General features: G+C 35.5%; 2 protein-coding genes across 2 annotated transcripts in view; both read left to right on the top strand.

Annotated features, from left to right (window-relative positions):
- Positions 1–14,183, top strand: part of LOC123684101 (dopamine D2-like receptor) — a 361,837-nt gene extending 347,654 nt beyond the window's left edge. The window contains exon 6 of the mRNA XM_045623229.1: positions 12,812–14,183. Coding sequence (XP_045479185.1) covers positions 12,812–13,026 — 215 coding nt within the window. The 3' untranslated portion in view covers positions 13,027–14,183. The remainder of the gene's footprint in view (positions 1–12,811) is intronic.
- A 1,553-nt stretch (positions 14,184–15,736) lies between these two features.
- LOC123684104 (probable protein arginine N-methyltransferase 6.1) lies at positions 15,737–17,975 on the top strand. Its single transcript, XM_045623232.1, has one exon. The coding sequence runs from the start codon at positions 15,753–15,755 to the stop codon at positions 16,512–16,514; it is 762 nt and encodes a 253-aa protein (XP_045479188.1). The 5' UTR covers positions 15,737–15,752; the 3' UTR covers positions 16,515–17,975.
- The last annotated feature ends 463 nt before the right edge of the window (positions 17,976–18,438 follow it).

The raw sequence follows: 18,438 nt of genomic DNA, 5'->3' as shown, positions 1-18,438 counted from the left end.
AGGCCGCCTGCCATGTTCCTTCGGACAATACTGATTCTTCTGATGCTTCTGCCCGTATCTCATCATCTGATGTGATAAGTTCTCCTGTCGTCACGGACCCTCTCAGCTCCCCGCGTCATTCAGATCAGGAACTTGTCAACATCGTTCGGCGTTTTTGGGAACTCGATAAAGTACCTGACGTGCTTCCTTTGACCCCTGCCGAGAAGGAGTGTGAAGTTCTGTATCGCGCTGAAGTCACCCGTGACTCCACTGGCAGATACACTGTTGGTTTGCCCTTCTCATCTTATCGTCTGGGTACCTCTGTCAATGTGGCGACTAGGCAGTTTCTTCGATTAGAACATCGTCTAGAAAATAACCCTGATCTTCGTGTCGCCTATCATGAGTTTATGCGAGATTATCTCTCGAGTGGTCACATGGAATTGGTTCCTGAATCATTTGACCATCCTCGATATGAACCTTATTATATTCCTCATCATCCTGTACACCGTCCAGATGATCCTGCTACTAATATTCGAGTTGTCTTCAACGCCTCTTGCGCATCTGCTAATGGCAAATCCCTCAATGATCTTCTGCTTACCGGCCCGAAGCTGCAAGCGGACATTTCCACTCTTCTGCTTCGTTTTCGTCTACATCAATTTGTTTTTACTGCCGATATCAGACAGATGTATCGACAGATCCTGATACGCCCTGAGCAAAGGGATTATCAACGCATCGTCTGGCGTTTCTCCAAACGGGAACCCCTCCAATATTACCGTCTGAACACAGTCACCTATGGAGTTTCCTCGGCTCCTTACCTAGCACTTAGAACCCTTCATCAGCTAGCTTCGGACGACAGACTCAGATTTCCTACGGCAAGGCAAGTCTTGCTCAATGAGATTTATGTCGATGACATCTTGACCGGCAGTTCATCCGAATCTGAAGCTCTTGAATTGCGAAAGCAGGTTCAAGATCTGCTCATGGCGGGTGGTTTTGAGCTGCGTAAATGGGCTACTAATCATCTTCCCCTGCTAGACGGTATCCCATCTGATCATCGTAGGGAATCCTCCTCTATTGACCCCCTTCTTCTTGACCGTGAACCAAGTCTCAAAATTCTGGGACTTGGATGGAATCCTGCATCTGATCACTTCTTTTATTCCGTCCGTTTAAACTCAACGACAGTCACCAAACGGAATGTGCTGAGTCAGATGGCTAGAATCTTCGATCCTTTGGGATTTCTAACTCCAGTCACTTTCTATGCCAAAATCTTCTTTCGTCAGCTCTGTCTACTTCATCTAGACTGGGATCAACCTCTCTCGAATGAGATTCAAAACCGGTGGTTGCAGTTTCAATCCCAGCTTCCCACTTTGACAGAGCTTCACATACCACGATTCATCCCTGCCGTTTCTTCTTCTGCTCATCGCTTCATCGGCTTCTGTGATGCCTCTGAATCCGGCTATGCTGCAGTCGTTTATCTAAGCACTCCTACATCGTCCGGTCGATTCCACGTGTCTCTTCTAGCGGCCAAATCCAAAATTTCTCCTTGTAAGGCAATTTCCCTGCCTCGTCTAGAACTCTGCGGTGCCCATCTTCTCGCAAAACTCATGCATCATTTGTCTACCCGCGTTTTACAGAATCTCAGTGCTGACTATATTGCCTTTTGCGATTCTTCTGTTGCCTTGTCGTGGATCCGTGGTGAGAGTCACAGGTGGAAGACATTTGTTGGCAATCGAGTCGCTGAGATACAGGATTTGATTCCTTCTAATTGCTGGAGGCATGTGATATCTGAAGACAATCCAGCTGATTGCGCCTCTCGAGGATTGATGCCCTCAGATATTCATCACCACCCATTGTGGGGGCGCGGTCCTTCTTGGTTGTCTCTCGACCCATCCTCGTGGCCTCTTTCCTCTGTCGATTCATCTCAAACTGAACAGGTGGACGACGAAGCAATGCCGATCTCCTCCTTAATGTTAGCGGCCATCTTCAATGAACCCACCTTCATAGAACGTTTCTCATCGTATCTTCGTCTCAAGCGCGTAACTGCTTTTTGTCGACGTTTCATGGTAAATGCTCGTCGTCCATCTTTCCCTCGCTCAGGTTTTCTCTCCTCTATTGAGCTTCAAGAAGCTGAAATTTGTTTGATACGTCTAGTTCAGTCTCTGCATTTCGCTGAGGAGCTAGCTGAACTTAAAAAACCTTCTTCTCGTCATCGGCTTGTCATGAAACTCCATCTCTTTCGCGACAATCATGAACTTATACGTGTCGGTGGTCGCCTTTCAGCCTCCTTATTACCTTATAAACACAAACATCCTGTTCTCCTACCCAAAAATCATCATCTCACGCATCTGATCATTGATGATGCCCATTATCGTCTACTTCACGCCGGTGCTTTAGCTACGCATTCATTCATTCGTCGACGGTTCTGGATCTTGGATGGCCGCAACGTAGTTCGTAACCGTCTACGAAAATGTAACCGATGCTTCTCCTGCAAACCTCGTCCTCTAATTCAGCCAATGGGCAATCTTCCGCCTGAGCGGTTATCTTCTGCTATGGCTTTTCTTACCACTGGCGTTGACTACGCCGGTCCATTTTATGTGACGAGTGCGCGACTGCGCGGAGCCGTCAGCACCAAAGCATATCTAGTCGTCTTCATCTGTTTCACTACTAAAGCGGTTCACCTAGAGTTAGCGTCTGAGCTATCCACTTCAGCTTTCATTGCTGCTAATCGTCGCTTTGTTGCACGCCGAGGTCATCCTTCTGTTATCTTTTCGGATAACGGGACCAACTTCGTGGGTGCGCATATTTACCTTCGTGACCTTGGCCGCTTATTGGCTGCTCCACAACATCAACAAAGTCTGTGTGATGCCTCCTCTTCCTCTGACACTGACTGGCGATTCATACCTCCTACCAGCCCTCACTTTGGCGGCCTTTGGGAGGCTGCTGTCAAATCTGCTAAGCATCATCTCACTCGCGTTATCGGCGAGCAAAAACTCACGTACGAGGAGTTTCTCACCGTCTGTACTCAGGTGGAGGCAATTCTCAACTCTCGTCCTCTGTATCTCCCTTCGTCTGATCCTTCTGATTTTGAAGCTATCACACCAGGGCATTTTTTGGTTTTTCGCTCCCTCACCGCTCCTCCTGATAACGATGTAAGTTCCGTATCAGTAAACCGTCTGTCTCGCTGGCAACTAGTCCAACGATTTCAGCAGGACTTCTGGAAGCGTTGGCGTACGGAGTACCTGCATACCTTGCAGCAACGTCACAAATGGTTGCACCCATCTACTTCTATCCTTCCAGGTACCGTTGTCGTCATTCGAGATGACAATCTTCCTCCTCTAAAGTGGTCTATCGGTCGTATATCATCTGTTTTTCCGGGAACTGATTCCACAACCCGCGTTGCTGATGTTGCCACTGCGTCTGGGACAATTCGGCGACCAGTCGTTGAATTGTGTCCACTTCCAACTCAGTAGATTGCTCCTGAATTATTTCGTCTGTTCACTTCTTCAGTTCAGTAATCTTACTGAAGGGACACTTCAGGGCGGGCGGCATGTTCAGTCGTGAACTACGGTCGTATTTCTTCTCGAACGACCCCGGTAGAATCTGATCGGCTGTCAGCGGAGAATCAGAACAGATTTGAGTATCGATCGTACATGCTAATACAGAAAAGTTTCATAGGAGACAAAATTAATTAATCTTCTGATAACTCATCGTAATTACTTTTATTTTATTTTCATCTATCTTATTCATCGTCATCTACTAGTGTTAGTGAACTAAATAATATTGAACAACTATTCGTGAAGTGCCCTGAATTTATCATCAGCCAGGTGAAGCCATAGGTACTTAAGGGAGGTAAATTCCCCTGAATTCCCTTCCTTGGAACCTCCCTTTAGGAACCAGATTAGCGGTGATTCGCCTAGGTTTCTTCTGCAGCCCGTTGGGGTAAGTTGCATTTCACAATTTTTCGGTTGTTCAATATTAGTAGAAAAATTCATCTGAAATTGACCGCAAACCCCCTTTTTGCGGACAATTAATCCAGTTTCTTGATTTGAGAATAGATTTTTTCCGTGCAATGTTAATTATGCATACTCTGGGAAAGGAAGGCAATAAAAATAGACAATTATGAAATTGATTGTTTATGGAAAATCAGGCCTGTTTCCGATGCCGATAAGGCACTTCTGCAAAATATATTCTATTTTATTTTGCTAACACAAAAACTATTAAGCTTTGTTGGAGAATCATAGGAACAAAACGATGGCTTATTTCTTATGAATTGAAATGAGACAGGCTGTTCCACCATGATGACGCGATTTACGGTGAAGGGCTGAAATTTTCAAATTTTCACAGTGTCATTAGGCTCCATTAGAACTACATTATATAATTGTTTCGAAATACATAGGATTTATAAAAAAATGTGTAAATGAATGAACAAAATGTTTTTTTTTTTGGAACAACCTGTTTTTATTGAATTTCGATTAAACGGAATAAATTAACCCAAGATTTGATATACTTAAAACTTCATTTTTTTTTTAATTGTTCGAGTTTTCATAAAGGGAACAGGCCAGCGAAGAACTGACGTTTTCAAAACGAATGATTTCTTTCAAATAAAATTACAGATTGAATTCTAGACAAATGGAGGTTAGTACTTACTTTTTGATAATCATTGGGAACTCTACTGAGACAATTCAATGATGACTCATTCAAACGTTATTATCGGGCTTATTCCAAATGGAATAACATGTATTATATTTTCTTATCAGGTAGCAAATTTTAGTAGTAGCAAATTTGAAAAGTTGTCTACTCAATGAGAAAATAAATTATGGAGTGTACCAATTGAAATAGACGAATATTGAATTTTCATTGTTCATCAATGAATATTATCATTTTGAACACCCAGTAGAGTTCTAAATGATTTTCTTTCGAAATCTCATTCAAATCAATTCCTTCATTACGAAATTTCAGCACTTGATAATTTTGTTAAGACTATCTAGGTAGATTTAGTTGTTCTAGGAATTTCAAGCCTCAACTTTTAAGTTCGGTCTATAGAATTTCAATGTTATGGTTAAACGTATGTCCTCTTTCTAATAAGGGATTGAAATATGTACAATTGTTGTTGCAATTAAGAAAACTCTTTAAATGTCCATCAATTCTAATCTGGAAAGCCTTCCTGTCGAATATAGATTTTACCTGTTTACTCGCTCACCTTCCTGGTTAGTCGTTTCAGACAAATTGTGTTCAAACTGTGAAGAAAATAGTAGTAAAAACCAATAATTTGGTATTGTGAAGGATCTACGAAATATTAAATATTAGGTTCTTGGGTATTTGAATAAATTTAATTGAAATTTAGTAAAGTCATTGAAAGTGATGAGGCGCTTATTTAGCTCTTATTAGATTGAATTTTTTAGGTCAAGAGGTGTCTCAGTGGACACAAAAGTCAACAATATTAAGGACAAAAAATAAGCAACTGACTTGTGTGTGGTTTTTTCAGAAATTTTTGAAGATTAAACAACTCATAATATACAACTTTTTCGTCTCCTGTATATGCTTCATATCTAGCTTCGTTTTCGAGAAAAAAAAATTGGAGCCACTCTATTGCATATCATAGACACCATGAATAGTTTTCTGAATGATTTGAACTAATTTTTTTTTCTCGATAACGAAGCTTGATATGAAGATAATACAGGATAACGAAAAGTTTCATTTTTAGTTATTCAATCTAAAAAATGAGAAACTACAAAAAATAAGCAGGTTGATTTATAAATAACTAGGTACCGTTTTTTTCAATATTTCTTCGCTCGTCATATCTCGGAAACGAAGCAACTCCGGACGGTTCGTAGATCATTTTTATGACCAAACGAATGTGTTACCAGATTTAGTAGAAATCTACTTTTTTAGTAGATTTTTCGCAATTTCATGAAATATTTTGTAGGGAGAAATCAGTTGGGAGATTTTGGAGATTTTATAAGTTTTAAAAATCTCACCGAGACGGTTGGAAATTGGAATACCTAGATTGTTCCGATGAATCAATTCATTGTTCATCGAGGTTCTACGCGGTTCTAGAAGAACGAACAGATGTAAACATAATAAAATCATGAAACTACTTTGGTGGCTGTCGGTTGAGAATAACTACAAAAGGTGATGGTACCTCATTTAAAACAGATGGTGTAAGAAGTGGTGTAAAATCTTCAGTTGAAAATATACCATTATCTCACATCAGGTATTGTATTGAGCGGAAAAAAATGTGTTTCCAGAATTTATAAAATTTGGCAAATTGAAATGGCTGAATATTTCAGATTTATAGATATTTATTCACATTACAGAATCGTTTTTTAATGAACTCTATTTCAAAAAGAATTCTTACGTATCTTTGTATTCTCAATCAATTAAATTATTCAGATTCATTTTGTAATATAAAACTATGGAAGCATATAATTGTTGAAAGGAAACCAAAAAACCATTCAAAAATTTTGAAAATTTTGATTCGAATTGATTAATTTTATTTCTGAGAGTTATGATTGAAATCGAATATAATTATTTAATGGATTCGGTCCTTACTTGGCGGAAATTCATTATAAATAAAATAAAACGAAGTAATTTCCACTATGTTATTTAATTGTTAGCAACAATTGTTTCGCCACACTGTGGCTTCATCAGGCTACATTTCTGAACTGATAAGAGTACAAAGGTTTTCGGAATCTTATATAGGAACAAAATTGGCACAAAAATATTCGAAAGGGTATAAATTACAAAGTTATATTGGACCATTTACAGCCTGGGATTTCCAAACTATCGGAAGAAATTCAATAAAGGGGATGAGTTTACATCCGTTTGTTCGTTCAACAGAATATTTTGGGTATTATACCTGTTTATTTCTAGGGATTCTAAGAGTGTTAGTCTTAAGCTCTTGTTTTCTAAATGAAGAATTTTAAAGTTGTTATTGAAGGTATGGTCCCATTCTTTTAAGTGATTCGCGTAGGTTGAAAACGAACTATCAGATGTATAACTCTTTTGGTGTTCCTTTATCCTTTTATTGAAAGATCTTCCTGTTTGTCCAATATAAACCTTAGGGCAATCATTACAGGTTAACTTGTAGACACCGGATTTACTTTCTTTATCTGTTTTGTCTTTATTGTTTTTAATGAACATCTCTAAGTTGTTACTTGTTTTGAAGGATATTGTGTAATTGAATTTTGTTTTCAAGTATTTAGCAATCTTTTCAGAAATATTATTAACATAAGTTAACGAAAAAAATTTTGTATCAATACCATAATTTACCTTAGGGTATGTTAGACTCAAAGCTTGCTTTCTTTGTTTATTCCTCAAAATTTGATCAATAACATGTGGACTGTAACAGTTATTCACAGCTATTTGTTTAATTAAATTTAATTCTTTACAAAAATTAGCATGATTCATAGGTATATTGATTAATCAATATACCTATGAATCATGCTAATTTTTGTAAAGAATTAAATTTAATTAAACAAATAGCTGTGAATAACTGTTACAGTCCACATGTTATTGATCAAATTTTGAGGAATAAACAAAGAAAGCAAGCTTTGAGTCTAACATACCCTAAGGTAAATTATGGTATTGATACTAAATTTTTTTCGTTAACTTATGTTAATAATATTTCTGAAAAGATTGCTAAATACTTGAAAACAAAATTCAATTACACAATATCCTTCAAAACAAGTAACAACTTAGAGATGTTCATTAAAAACAATAAAGACAAAACAGATAAAGAAAGTAAATCCGGTGTCTACAAGTTAACCTGTAATGATTGCCCTAAGGTTTATATTGGACAAACAGGAAGATCTTTCAATAAAAGGATAAAGGAACACCAAAAGAGTTATACATCTGATAGTTCGTTTTCAACCTACGCGAATCACTTAAAAGAATGGGACCATACCTTCAATAACAACTTTAAAATTCTTCATTTAGAAAACAAGAGCTTAAGACTAACACTCTTAGAATCCCTAGAAATAAACAGGTATAATACCCAAAATATTCTGTTGAACGAACAAACGGATGTAAACTCATCCCCTTTATTGAATTTCTTCCGATAGTTTGGAAATCCCAGGCTGTAAATGGTCCAATATAACTTTGTAATTTATACCCTTTCGAATATTTTTGTGCCAATTTTGTTCCTATATAAGATTCCGAAAACCTTTGTACTCTTATCAGTTCAGAAATGTAGCCTGATGAAGCCACAGTGTGGCGAAACAATTGTTGCTAACAATTAAATAACATAGTGGAAATTACTTCGTTTTATTTTATCGAATATAATTATTGAAATAATTTTTTTTTCCTTGAAATCGTACTTATAAACTTGAACCTTACATATCATATCATGTATATCATTAAATAAAAGGATCTTCGAAAAATTTCCGCTAAACCTATTTTTTTATAATTCTTTCAGATTCAATTTCGAAACGTATCTTGTATCTAGTGCCTCAAAGAATCGTCAGAGATTGCATGATTTTGGCAATATTTGAAGTTATTTGCGAAAAAAACTTTTATGGAAATGAGTAATGTCTGAAAAAGATACACAAATAGGTCAAATCTTTTCTGATCGGACAAAAACTCTTATGTATCCACTTATGTGATCTTTTGCTTCTCGTTTGATACTATAGTTGAAAAGAATGAAGTATTTGTTCGAACAAAATACATACGGAAGCAGGTATATAGGTCCTGAAGAATAAAATCTCAAAATTTTATTAGTTTAGTAAGGCGTTGGCTGATAGTCGATTAAATAACAATAGTATTATTTACAAAGTTAGGAAAACGACAGTGAAAATTCAAATAATAAGAATAAACATGTATAAGGGTCAAGAAATTGATACGCAAAAAAGTTCCATTAGGATTCTTCCATGGTGAAATTCATATTTTCATTCAAATTCTCATTGCTCTGATACTTGCCCAAAGAAATATTTCAGTGGGCACTTAAAAAACAATGACAGAAACGATTTTCACGACGATTTTACGAGTAATGAGAAAATTGAATGCAGCATCATCTGTGAAATTTTGTTGAAAAGTATTTTCTGGTAGTTTTCAGAACGATGTTGGTAGATTTCTGCGATAAATTTAGTTGATTTACCATAATATGGTAAATTATGCCAATCTAGTCACGCTGATTCGTGCCGTAGTGAGAAATCAAATATTATTTACCTAAGTCGTTCAAGCCGTTCATAATTTGAGTTAGTTTGATGGTTCAAAATGAATTTTTATTTAGGTTAACTATCTTTCTTACCAGATGTTGTTGATGTCACTATTTGGGATAAATATTTTTTCTTAATGCGGGTTGAGTTCATAAAAAGTCATAAAAGCTGTTTGGGATTTGCCAAAAGAACGGTTATATTAGATTTGTTCTTGTTCAAAACAAATTTTATCTTGGAAATATGCATTTGAAACCGGAAATGATTAAAATATGAACTCTAACTCGAACATACATTGGAATATGCAGTTATGCAAATGCATATTTATCCGAAGCCTAGTTAGGGTTTAGCCAAACTCGTCGGTTTTGTGATCTAGACAATATTGGATAATTTTTTCATGATATTTTGTTTGAAATTTTAATGTTTCTTTTTGAGCTATCCACATAATATTCATTTCTATTCTTGAAATTGTTATTTAACATCTAAAGGCAACATTTTATTCAGATTGAATTGAAAGTTTCGAAATCTTCAGAAAAAAAATACGAACGGCAATATCTACGGAATTCCTTGTCGGATTTTGATTAACTATACAGCAACATTCGATACTCGAAGATATCCTGAAAATTTCAAGTTTGAATATCTCTCCGAGAATTATCATTGAGTCGAACCTCATTGTTTTTGAACATCTCTGGCACAAAATTCATGAATTACAGACATTATGACGAAATAATAAAGCTGAACAACGGCTCAAAAATATATGATCATAAGTTTTCAAATATGGAATAATAACTCATCATATTTGTCCCTTCCATGCAGGTTCTCGCTATTTGATATTCAATTTATAAGTTGGTTAACTAGTATCATTCATTAGTGTGACAATTCAATTTTCACTTTCATTCCAATATAGTGAAACATTTTTCTACAAATAAAAATTGAATTGTTAAAAATTCAGAATCATATTTGAAGGATTTGAATTTGTTTTTTTTCATTTTAATTTTGCCCATTCTTTTTTATTTTGATGATCCAATTCATATTATCAACTTTGAAAAATAATAATCTCATTTTTTTTTATTTTCGAAAATTTACTATTTTGAATCAGTTCGCTTTTATAAAGTTCTGGTGTACTTCATCTCTTACCCGAACATAATCTTACATATGTTTATAGAAACAATATTTATTCCGTTTAAATCTTCACTTTCAACAGTTCTTACTAAAGTGCTTAGTGCTCGAAATTTCGAATAATTTTTACAAAGTGCTTAGTAATCGCGAGTCTTTTGTGAAGATCGGTGCTTAGTGCTTGGTGCTCGAAGCCCTTTTTTTCGAGTGCTCAGTGCTCAAGCACTTTTTTTCAGTGCTCGTCACATCTATGGTCTTAAAACACAACTGTGTTTATTTATTACCAGATTAACGAAATAATATTTATTGAAATCACGCACCTGCGTCCATAACCTATTGAAATTACAGTTCAAGAAGGTATTAAACAAAACACGTGTATTAACTAGACTTATATTGGATACACTATATACAACTTACATGTAGGAACGTTGAGGACAAAACTGTACGAAACCATGTTGGGTTCGGCATCATGAAGGAAAAAAGTCATAGAATCTCAGAAAACAAATTCCTACCTCATACCATTCCTCATCTTGTTGGGCATAATCTGATATTCACACTGTTACACTAAATGTCATTTTTTGTCAGTCCACACACATTTTTCCTCGATGGCCTTCGTTTCATCTCTTGGTTGATCCTCTTCGTCCAATTCTCTAACTTTTCCTGGTTAATACTCCGAATAAAATATTCTCGTCTACGTCAAATATTTTTACAAATAAAAAAAAATATCTTACTCTACTGATTGCGTTCTCTTCAATCCAAATATATTTTTCAATAATTCTTTGGATCTCTGTTTGATTTCTCTAATAGAAAAAATCCTGTTAGATATCTCCTGTTGATTTTCTTCCTACCAAAAATCTTCTTCCAACTCGGACGCTTCTCACACCGAAAATCCCTTCAGATACTAGTTAATATTCCGAACGAAAATGCTCTTCAGAACCTGGGTGAGCGACTAAAATGTAAGCTTGGTCAATCGATTACCTAGGGGTATGATTCGAGGACCAATCGTCGTCTTCTGATTGACTTTGCTTAGTGTTGTACGAACTCACTCTTAATTATGTGCAACTCTATTTACTCAGTCTTACAATATTACAATACACTGTGATTAATAGTTATTTATAATACAAGTGCAGAAGGCATTGATATTCTTCCACGAGTTCAAAATTCAAAAACGAGCCACGAAGTGGCGAGTTTTTGAATGAACGAGTGGTAGAATGAGCCTTCTGTACGAGTATTATACATTATTTTCTCTAATTCATTGTATTTTTATTGAAATTAATGAAATATTTCCATAAATATCATTTAGTGATTTTGGCATTGAAAAATGTTGGTTGGCAGAACTGATTTCTTTAAGGCAAATTGACGATGAATTGACAGATAAAGCCGTGGCGGAAAGTTCGGAGTACCAACATATAATAATAAAATATAACCATGAAAACTGTGCATTTCTGATATATTCTCGCACGATTTTGTTCTACAAGATGTGGAAGAATGAACGGAATAACCACAGAATTAGAGAAAAGATATTTCCGCCTCAATTATAATATCTGAAAGTTGATTTCGTCTTCACTGTGGATATCATTTTTGATATCAACAGAAAAATCATACGAACGGCCATATAATCCTATAGTTGTATTTTGCCTATTGATGGTCGTGAGTGCCACATTCAGGATTCAGACCTGATTCGCAAATTCAAGTGCTATTCGTGCAAAATTTTCGTAAGTAATTGCACAAGTGCATCAAAATTACCGATAATTTTGCATGACAGCGTGTTGTCATAAAAACTGCATGAGTTCATTTTCATTTTTGGAGAAAGAGCCCGACACCGAAGGTGGAGGGCTCTTTCTCCAAAAATGAAAATGACCGAATGCAGTTTTTCAAAGAAAACACGCTGGAATGCGAAATTATCCGGTCATTTTGATGCACGAGTGTAATTCGGGGGAATATTTCCCGAATAAACTGTTACATCACTTGTCAAACTGATGTAGAATGGAATTGCCATAGATTCGAACTGTGTAAGATGCATAGAAACTATGCATCTATGAACAGGACAATTATCGCAGTGCAGTTTCGCTTCCTACAATGCAATTATCGCTGTAATTTTCGATAATTGTTCTCCAGATACATAGAATTTTTGACAGGAGGGAAATATTCTATTGAATTCGTCATAAGACCCCAAGGAAATTCAAGCTGTATACCGAAAATAGTTAGTCAATAATAATGTAATATAGCTGAGATATATTGTATTCGCTGAGATATTATAGATAAGAAATTAATTAGTAACGTATGTTGAACTCGACTATAAGAAACTTCTCTCATAGTTGAATGCTGAAGCAAATTGATATCCCATTTTCGAGTCATTATTCGAAAATGGGATATTGGCAAGAAATTATTCTCTTGGTGTCACCTATAGAAATATTTAAGTTTATCTAGTTCATGATGGTACATCCTTAATTTGTTATATTCAAATATAGCTTAACACTCGAATTATTTAGAGTATCCAGCTATATTTGGAAATTAGTGAAAGCAATGGAAATTATATTAGTCAATTCACTCATTTATGATTCCAGGTGTATTTCTGATATGTTGGGTTCCTTTCTTCACCTGCAACATCATGGACGCAATTTGTAGCAAGTTGAAGTTTCCATGCCAACCCAATGTGGGTACTTTTCTACTGACAACATGGTTAGGCTACATGAACAGCTTCGTCAACCCCATCATCTATACGATATTCAACCCTGAATTCAGGAAAGCGTTCAAAAAATTGATGTTTATAGGACCCTAACTCGAAATTTGGTACTATTGATTATAAGTTTCCCATTCAGTTTTTTACCCCTTTAGAATATACATTAGGATAAGGATAATCAAACATTTTCTTAAATTATTATTTTGTATCAATGAAACGAAATAGTGATTACGATTATATTACAATAATTTCTTCTAGAATCCTTTGAAGGAGAGAATATTGGGTATTGTTATTTAAAATATTCGATTTCGCGAAAAATTGTTATTCCTCACTTCTTCATTTGAAATAATGAAATGAAAAAATAATAAATTATTTTCAGTAAGTCCGATGTTAGTACAGAATGAATATCAGCTTAAATTGCCTGACTACATTTTTCCATCCATTACTGGTTTTCATTAAGGCTCAAAAAATCAGAAGGGAAAGATATATATATATATATATATATAAATATATATATATATATATATATATTATTATTTCATTACTATTGCTGAAAATACTTATGTAATCCTGAACTGATATGATGAACCTCTGACTCAAATGAAAATGTGGTCCGCAGGCGCTCATGCTATTTTGGTACTTTTTTCACTTCCAATCAATATGGGTTATCACAGAATGTATAGATGAATAGAATAAAAACTGTCCTCATCCATTCACTTGTATATTTGCCAAATTTATATTTCGAAATTGACCACTTTTTCTTCGAAATAACACTAAGCCACCAAGCATGAAGGAAACAGAAGTGTGTTTTCTTTGAACATTCATTGATTATTATTTTTTGATAACGATAGATGATAGCAGAGACAACAATGAGACGCACAACTCGCCACTAAATTTAATCCGATATTTTGCATCCTTGTCTCACACATCATGGCGCCGCAACCGCTTTGTGCATTTTAGCGCGAGAAATTCAAATTATTAATTCTAATTTGTTTTTAGGCTTTGAGGTCTTGGAGCAATTTCACGCAAACAATATTTTGATACTGAAATTTTGCCATTCTGAATATTGTGATAATTAATCATTTCCAGGCTGAATTAAGGTAAACATTTCCACTACTAATATGGCTGCGTGAAATATATATTCAGAATACAAAACCACCCCGCAAGACCCTACAACCTATCTCGAAAAGAAAACCAAAGCTCTCATCACTGCCTCGAAGCTTCCGATAGAAATCAGAAAATCTCTCATCCCAAGGGAAAAATCTTTTCGAATCCCTCGAATCTACGGATTGCCTAAAGTTCACAAACCGGACATCCCTCTTCGTCCAATCGTCAGTGCCTTTAGATCCCCAACTCATCATCTTGCTAAATACTTGGCTTCTACACTTCAACCACTAGCTGAAGAATCATCATCGCATGTGAAGAATTCTTTCCACTTCATCGAAACCTTAAGAACGTATCAAATCCATGAGTCAGACATTCTTGTCCGTTTTGACGTCGTATCTCTCTTCACCAATATTCCACTCAAAGAGTCCCTTGAAATACTGGAGACCAAACATCACATACCCCAGGATACATTGACCCTTATAAAGCATTGCATGTCGAACACGTACTTCTTCTTTCAAGGTACATTTTACAAACAGGTGAAAGGTGCACCCATGGGATCTCCACTTTCTCCAGCCATCGCTGATATTTACATGGAAGATTTCGAAACCAACGCCATCGAATCGTTTCACCTGAAACCTACTTGCTGGCTTCGATATGTGGACGATGTGTTCGTCATATGGCCACATAGATCCGAAACTCTCCAAGACTTCTTTGATCATCTGAATAATATAAATATCCATATCAAATTCACTATGGAAGTTGAAACCAACAACTCACTCCCTTTTCTTGATGTCCTCGTAGCGAAATCCAACGATTCCTTCACACACACGATTTACAGAAAACCAACCCACACAAACCGCTACCTGAATGCAAATTCACACCATCATCCGTCTCAAATCAACTCCGTATTGAACTCCTTAATCCATAGATCCATAAAACTGACAGATAACCTACACATTCCAAAAGAAATCAACATCCTTCAAACCGCCCTACAACAGAATGGCTACAACAGTCAACAAGTTCAGAAAGCCATCAACCGACATCAGACCCATACACAACACCAAAAAACCCTCCAGAAAATTTCCCTCATAAAGCTTTTCTACCTTTTATCAAAGGTGTCACTTACAAAATCAGTCGCATACTACGAAAACAGGATATAAAAACAGTTTTCACAGCCGATAACAAAATTTCCGAATTTCTTCGAACACCAAAGGGTACGATCGATAACGAGTCTCAAGGTGTATACGGGATACCATGTTCCGCATGTCCTAGAACATACATAGGACAAACCAACAGACGTATAACTAACAGAGTATATGAGCACCAACTCGCAATATGCCAAGGAGATCCAACATCTGCCTTATTCAAACACTACTCTGAAACAGGACATAACGTTGATTTTGAGGGATGTAAGACCATCCCTGCAGAGAGAACTCTCACATGTAGGATAATCTGTGAAGCACTCGAGATCGATAAACGACCCAATTGCCTCAACAAACGGGATGATGGTCAAAGATTACCCATCACTTGGAAACTTTTGATTTCCCGTCTCATGACAACACATCGATCGATAACTCAGCCCCCGACAACAACCCGATCGACAGTTCAGCCTCATACCAATATAACCATGAAATATGTGGGAATTTGAAATATCTCTCGCTGAATACTTCATTAATTTATGAATCAAATATCGGTGAATAACGGTTTGTTTGTGAATTATGGATTCAAATTATATAGAAAGTTACAATGATTTGCAGGTTCATCAACTTATGCTTCTCGATTCAGCAAGAAATCAAGCTTACCGGCAGGCAGTCTTTGACAACAAAGATTTTATCCAAGGAAAGATAGTTTTAGATATAGGATGTGGTACAGGTATTCTTTCGGTATTTTGCGCTCAAGCTGGTGCTGCTAAAGTATATGGTGTAGAGGCTAGTGGCATTAATGAGATTGCAAAAAATATTGTGAAAGAGAATAAGTTTGAAAATATAATTGAAATCATTAATTCCAGAATTGAAGATGTGACCCTACCCTCAAAAGTAGATATTATAATTTCTGAATGGATGGGATTCTATTTATTCCATGAAGGGATGCTCAAATCCATCCTAGAGGCAAGAGATAAGTTTTTGAAACCAGAAGGTGTGATGTTTCCTGAGTCGGCAACTTTATTTGCAGCACCAATTAGTGTACCATCTTATTTTGAGAAATGGAGTGATATAGATGGAGTTTCAATGAATACATTTGGTGAAAAAATTAGGATTGAAGCATCAAAAATACCCGTCATATCTGCCATTGAACCAGATTGTATTCTATCTGATCCAGAAATAGTAACTTGGATTGACTTGAAAGAAATCACTCAAGAAGAATTGAAATTGATGGAGGCTGAGCATTTAGTGGTGTGTAATAAATCAGGAAAATATCAAGGAATATGCTTAAGGTTTTCATGTACATTTGCAAAGTATAAGGATAAGGATTTATATTGAAAGGCTTCTTCTTCATTCAAATAAAATCCTTTCATCCTTTCTCTTCACCAGAAGTTGACAACCCATATATTGTAAGTAAATCTGAAAACAAAAAAGAAAAGAACCAGAAAGGAGCAATAAATGTTATAATTTCCATCATATACAACATTGAATGATGACAATTGAAATCACCACCATAAATTGAATGATAAGAAAGAATCAAATCGAAATTTATAGGCCAAAAACTGATTGTTTACAAAAACGGAATTACATCTTTTGAATTGAGTTTATATAGTTTAATGTAATTTTTGTTGTAACTCTTGAAAATATGTATGATATAAAACAGCAAGTAACATATTAGACAACAGATACAAGCAAAACTTCAACTCTTACCAGGCAACTCTAAAATGCTCCTCAAAGTTTTAGACTTTTTCCTATACTGCTTTTTGATTTCTCATAATTGACTACGTTGTGATGGGTAATCTTAACCAACTTCCTTTTCCTGGGTAACACATGTAAAATTTTCTGTGAAAAATTCTACCACTTTCTTTTTGGTATTTGTGGCTTATTCAACTTCAGCATCTAAAAACGATGTGAATTTCAACTTTCATATACCTTACACTATCTGAAAATCTTTGATTTCACTCATATTTAAATATTTCTGATGAACTTCGATGTAGAAAATTAATCACGAATCTGTACCTATAAACAGGTTAATACAAAAAAGTAAAATTAATCAATATTTATGTGCATATAAAATATATTTGTAATAAACTTTATGCTATATCAGTAGATCTGCATTGTAGAAATCGAAGGAATTGGTTTATCGAAAAACCGCATTTCTAAGTTGCCAAATTGTTTGGAGCACGTATATTGAAGATCATTGTTTGTTCTTTCGCCATATAAGAATTAAGAGAAAGTGCGCATTTTTCTTGAAATAGTAGTAAATATTTTCAGATTTGGCAACGCCAACAAAAGCGTAAGCAGCGCCTCTACTGGTGCATTTCATGACCGGAAGAAAGATAGCTTTATGCGATTTAGAATGATATAGACAAAAATGGATGACGAAGGCAAATCGGATAAATTTAGTGAAGGAGTTGACAGTCTCATTGGTTGTCTCTGATGATAGTACGTTCTTCTCATTGCTATGGGAATATGTTTCAATTGCATAATAAATGCAATCCATTGGCCTAAAGCAACTACTCAAATAAATCATATTGAAATTAAAATGGCTGAAACGTGTTAAACTTGAAATATATTGAAACAATTATAATTTTATCTCTTTGAACAAGGAGTACGATATTAAAGTAGAAAGAATCGGAACGTCGGAATATAGCGGCAAAATGCAATTTGGAGAAGGTAAGTTACATGTGCCTGTCAGATGCCTTGTTTACTAGCCGGTACATTCATTTTACATAATTTAGTGAGGAAGGGTGTGTAGTATCTCTACTTTTCGCCAAATAGGACAATAATTCGTAAAAATTTTCAACTGCTGGCAGAAATATTTTGTCAATGTTGAAAAAAAAAACACCTTATATTCTTTTATTCCAACATTAGGCTCATATCATAGAGGTGTTCATAGAGTTCAAACTTCATTTTTTAAGCTCAGGATTCTATAGTCAGCTCAATTTGTTTGAAACCGAAAGTGATGTCGGTGATCAATTTTTTTGAGTAAATTTTAGTGGAGGAAAAAGTTTTGTTATATTTCTTCAAGAAATACAGTGTATGAAAATTGGAATGTGAAATGAGCCTACTGAAGCGCATTCTGTATTCAACAACAGAAGTAAGTACTGAAAATAAATTAAGTAAAAATCATATCTGAGAGAGGTATCAAGTGATTTTGGCGGATAAAAGGCAAAAAGCTTCAATGTTCTGAAAAATTTGTCGTATATACCGAATATTCGTTTATGTCTTTGGAAAATTATTGTTGAATTCAATTTCCATT

This window comes from Harmonia axyridis, chromosome 7 (assembly GCF_914767665.1).
Source record: "Harmonia axyridis chromosome 7, icHarAxyr1.1, whole genome shotgun sequence".
Classification (NCBI taxonomy): Eukaryota; Metazoa; Arthropoda; class Insecta; order Coleoptera; family Coccinellidae; genus Harmonia; species Harmonia axyridis.
Note: the sequence above shows the minus strand (reverse complement) of the source record. Positions and strands in the feature narration are given on the sequence as shown.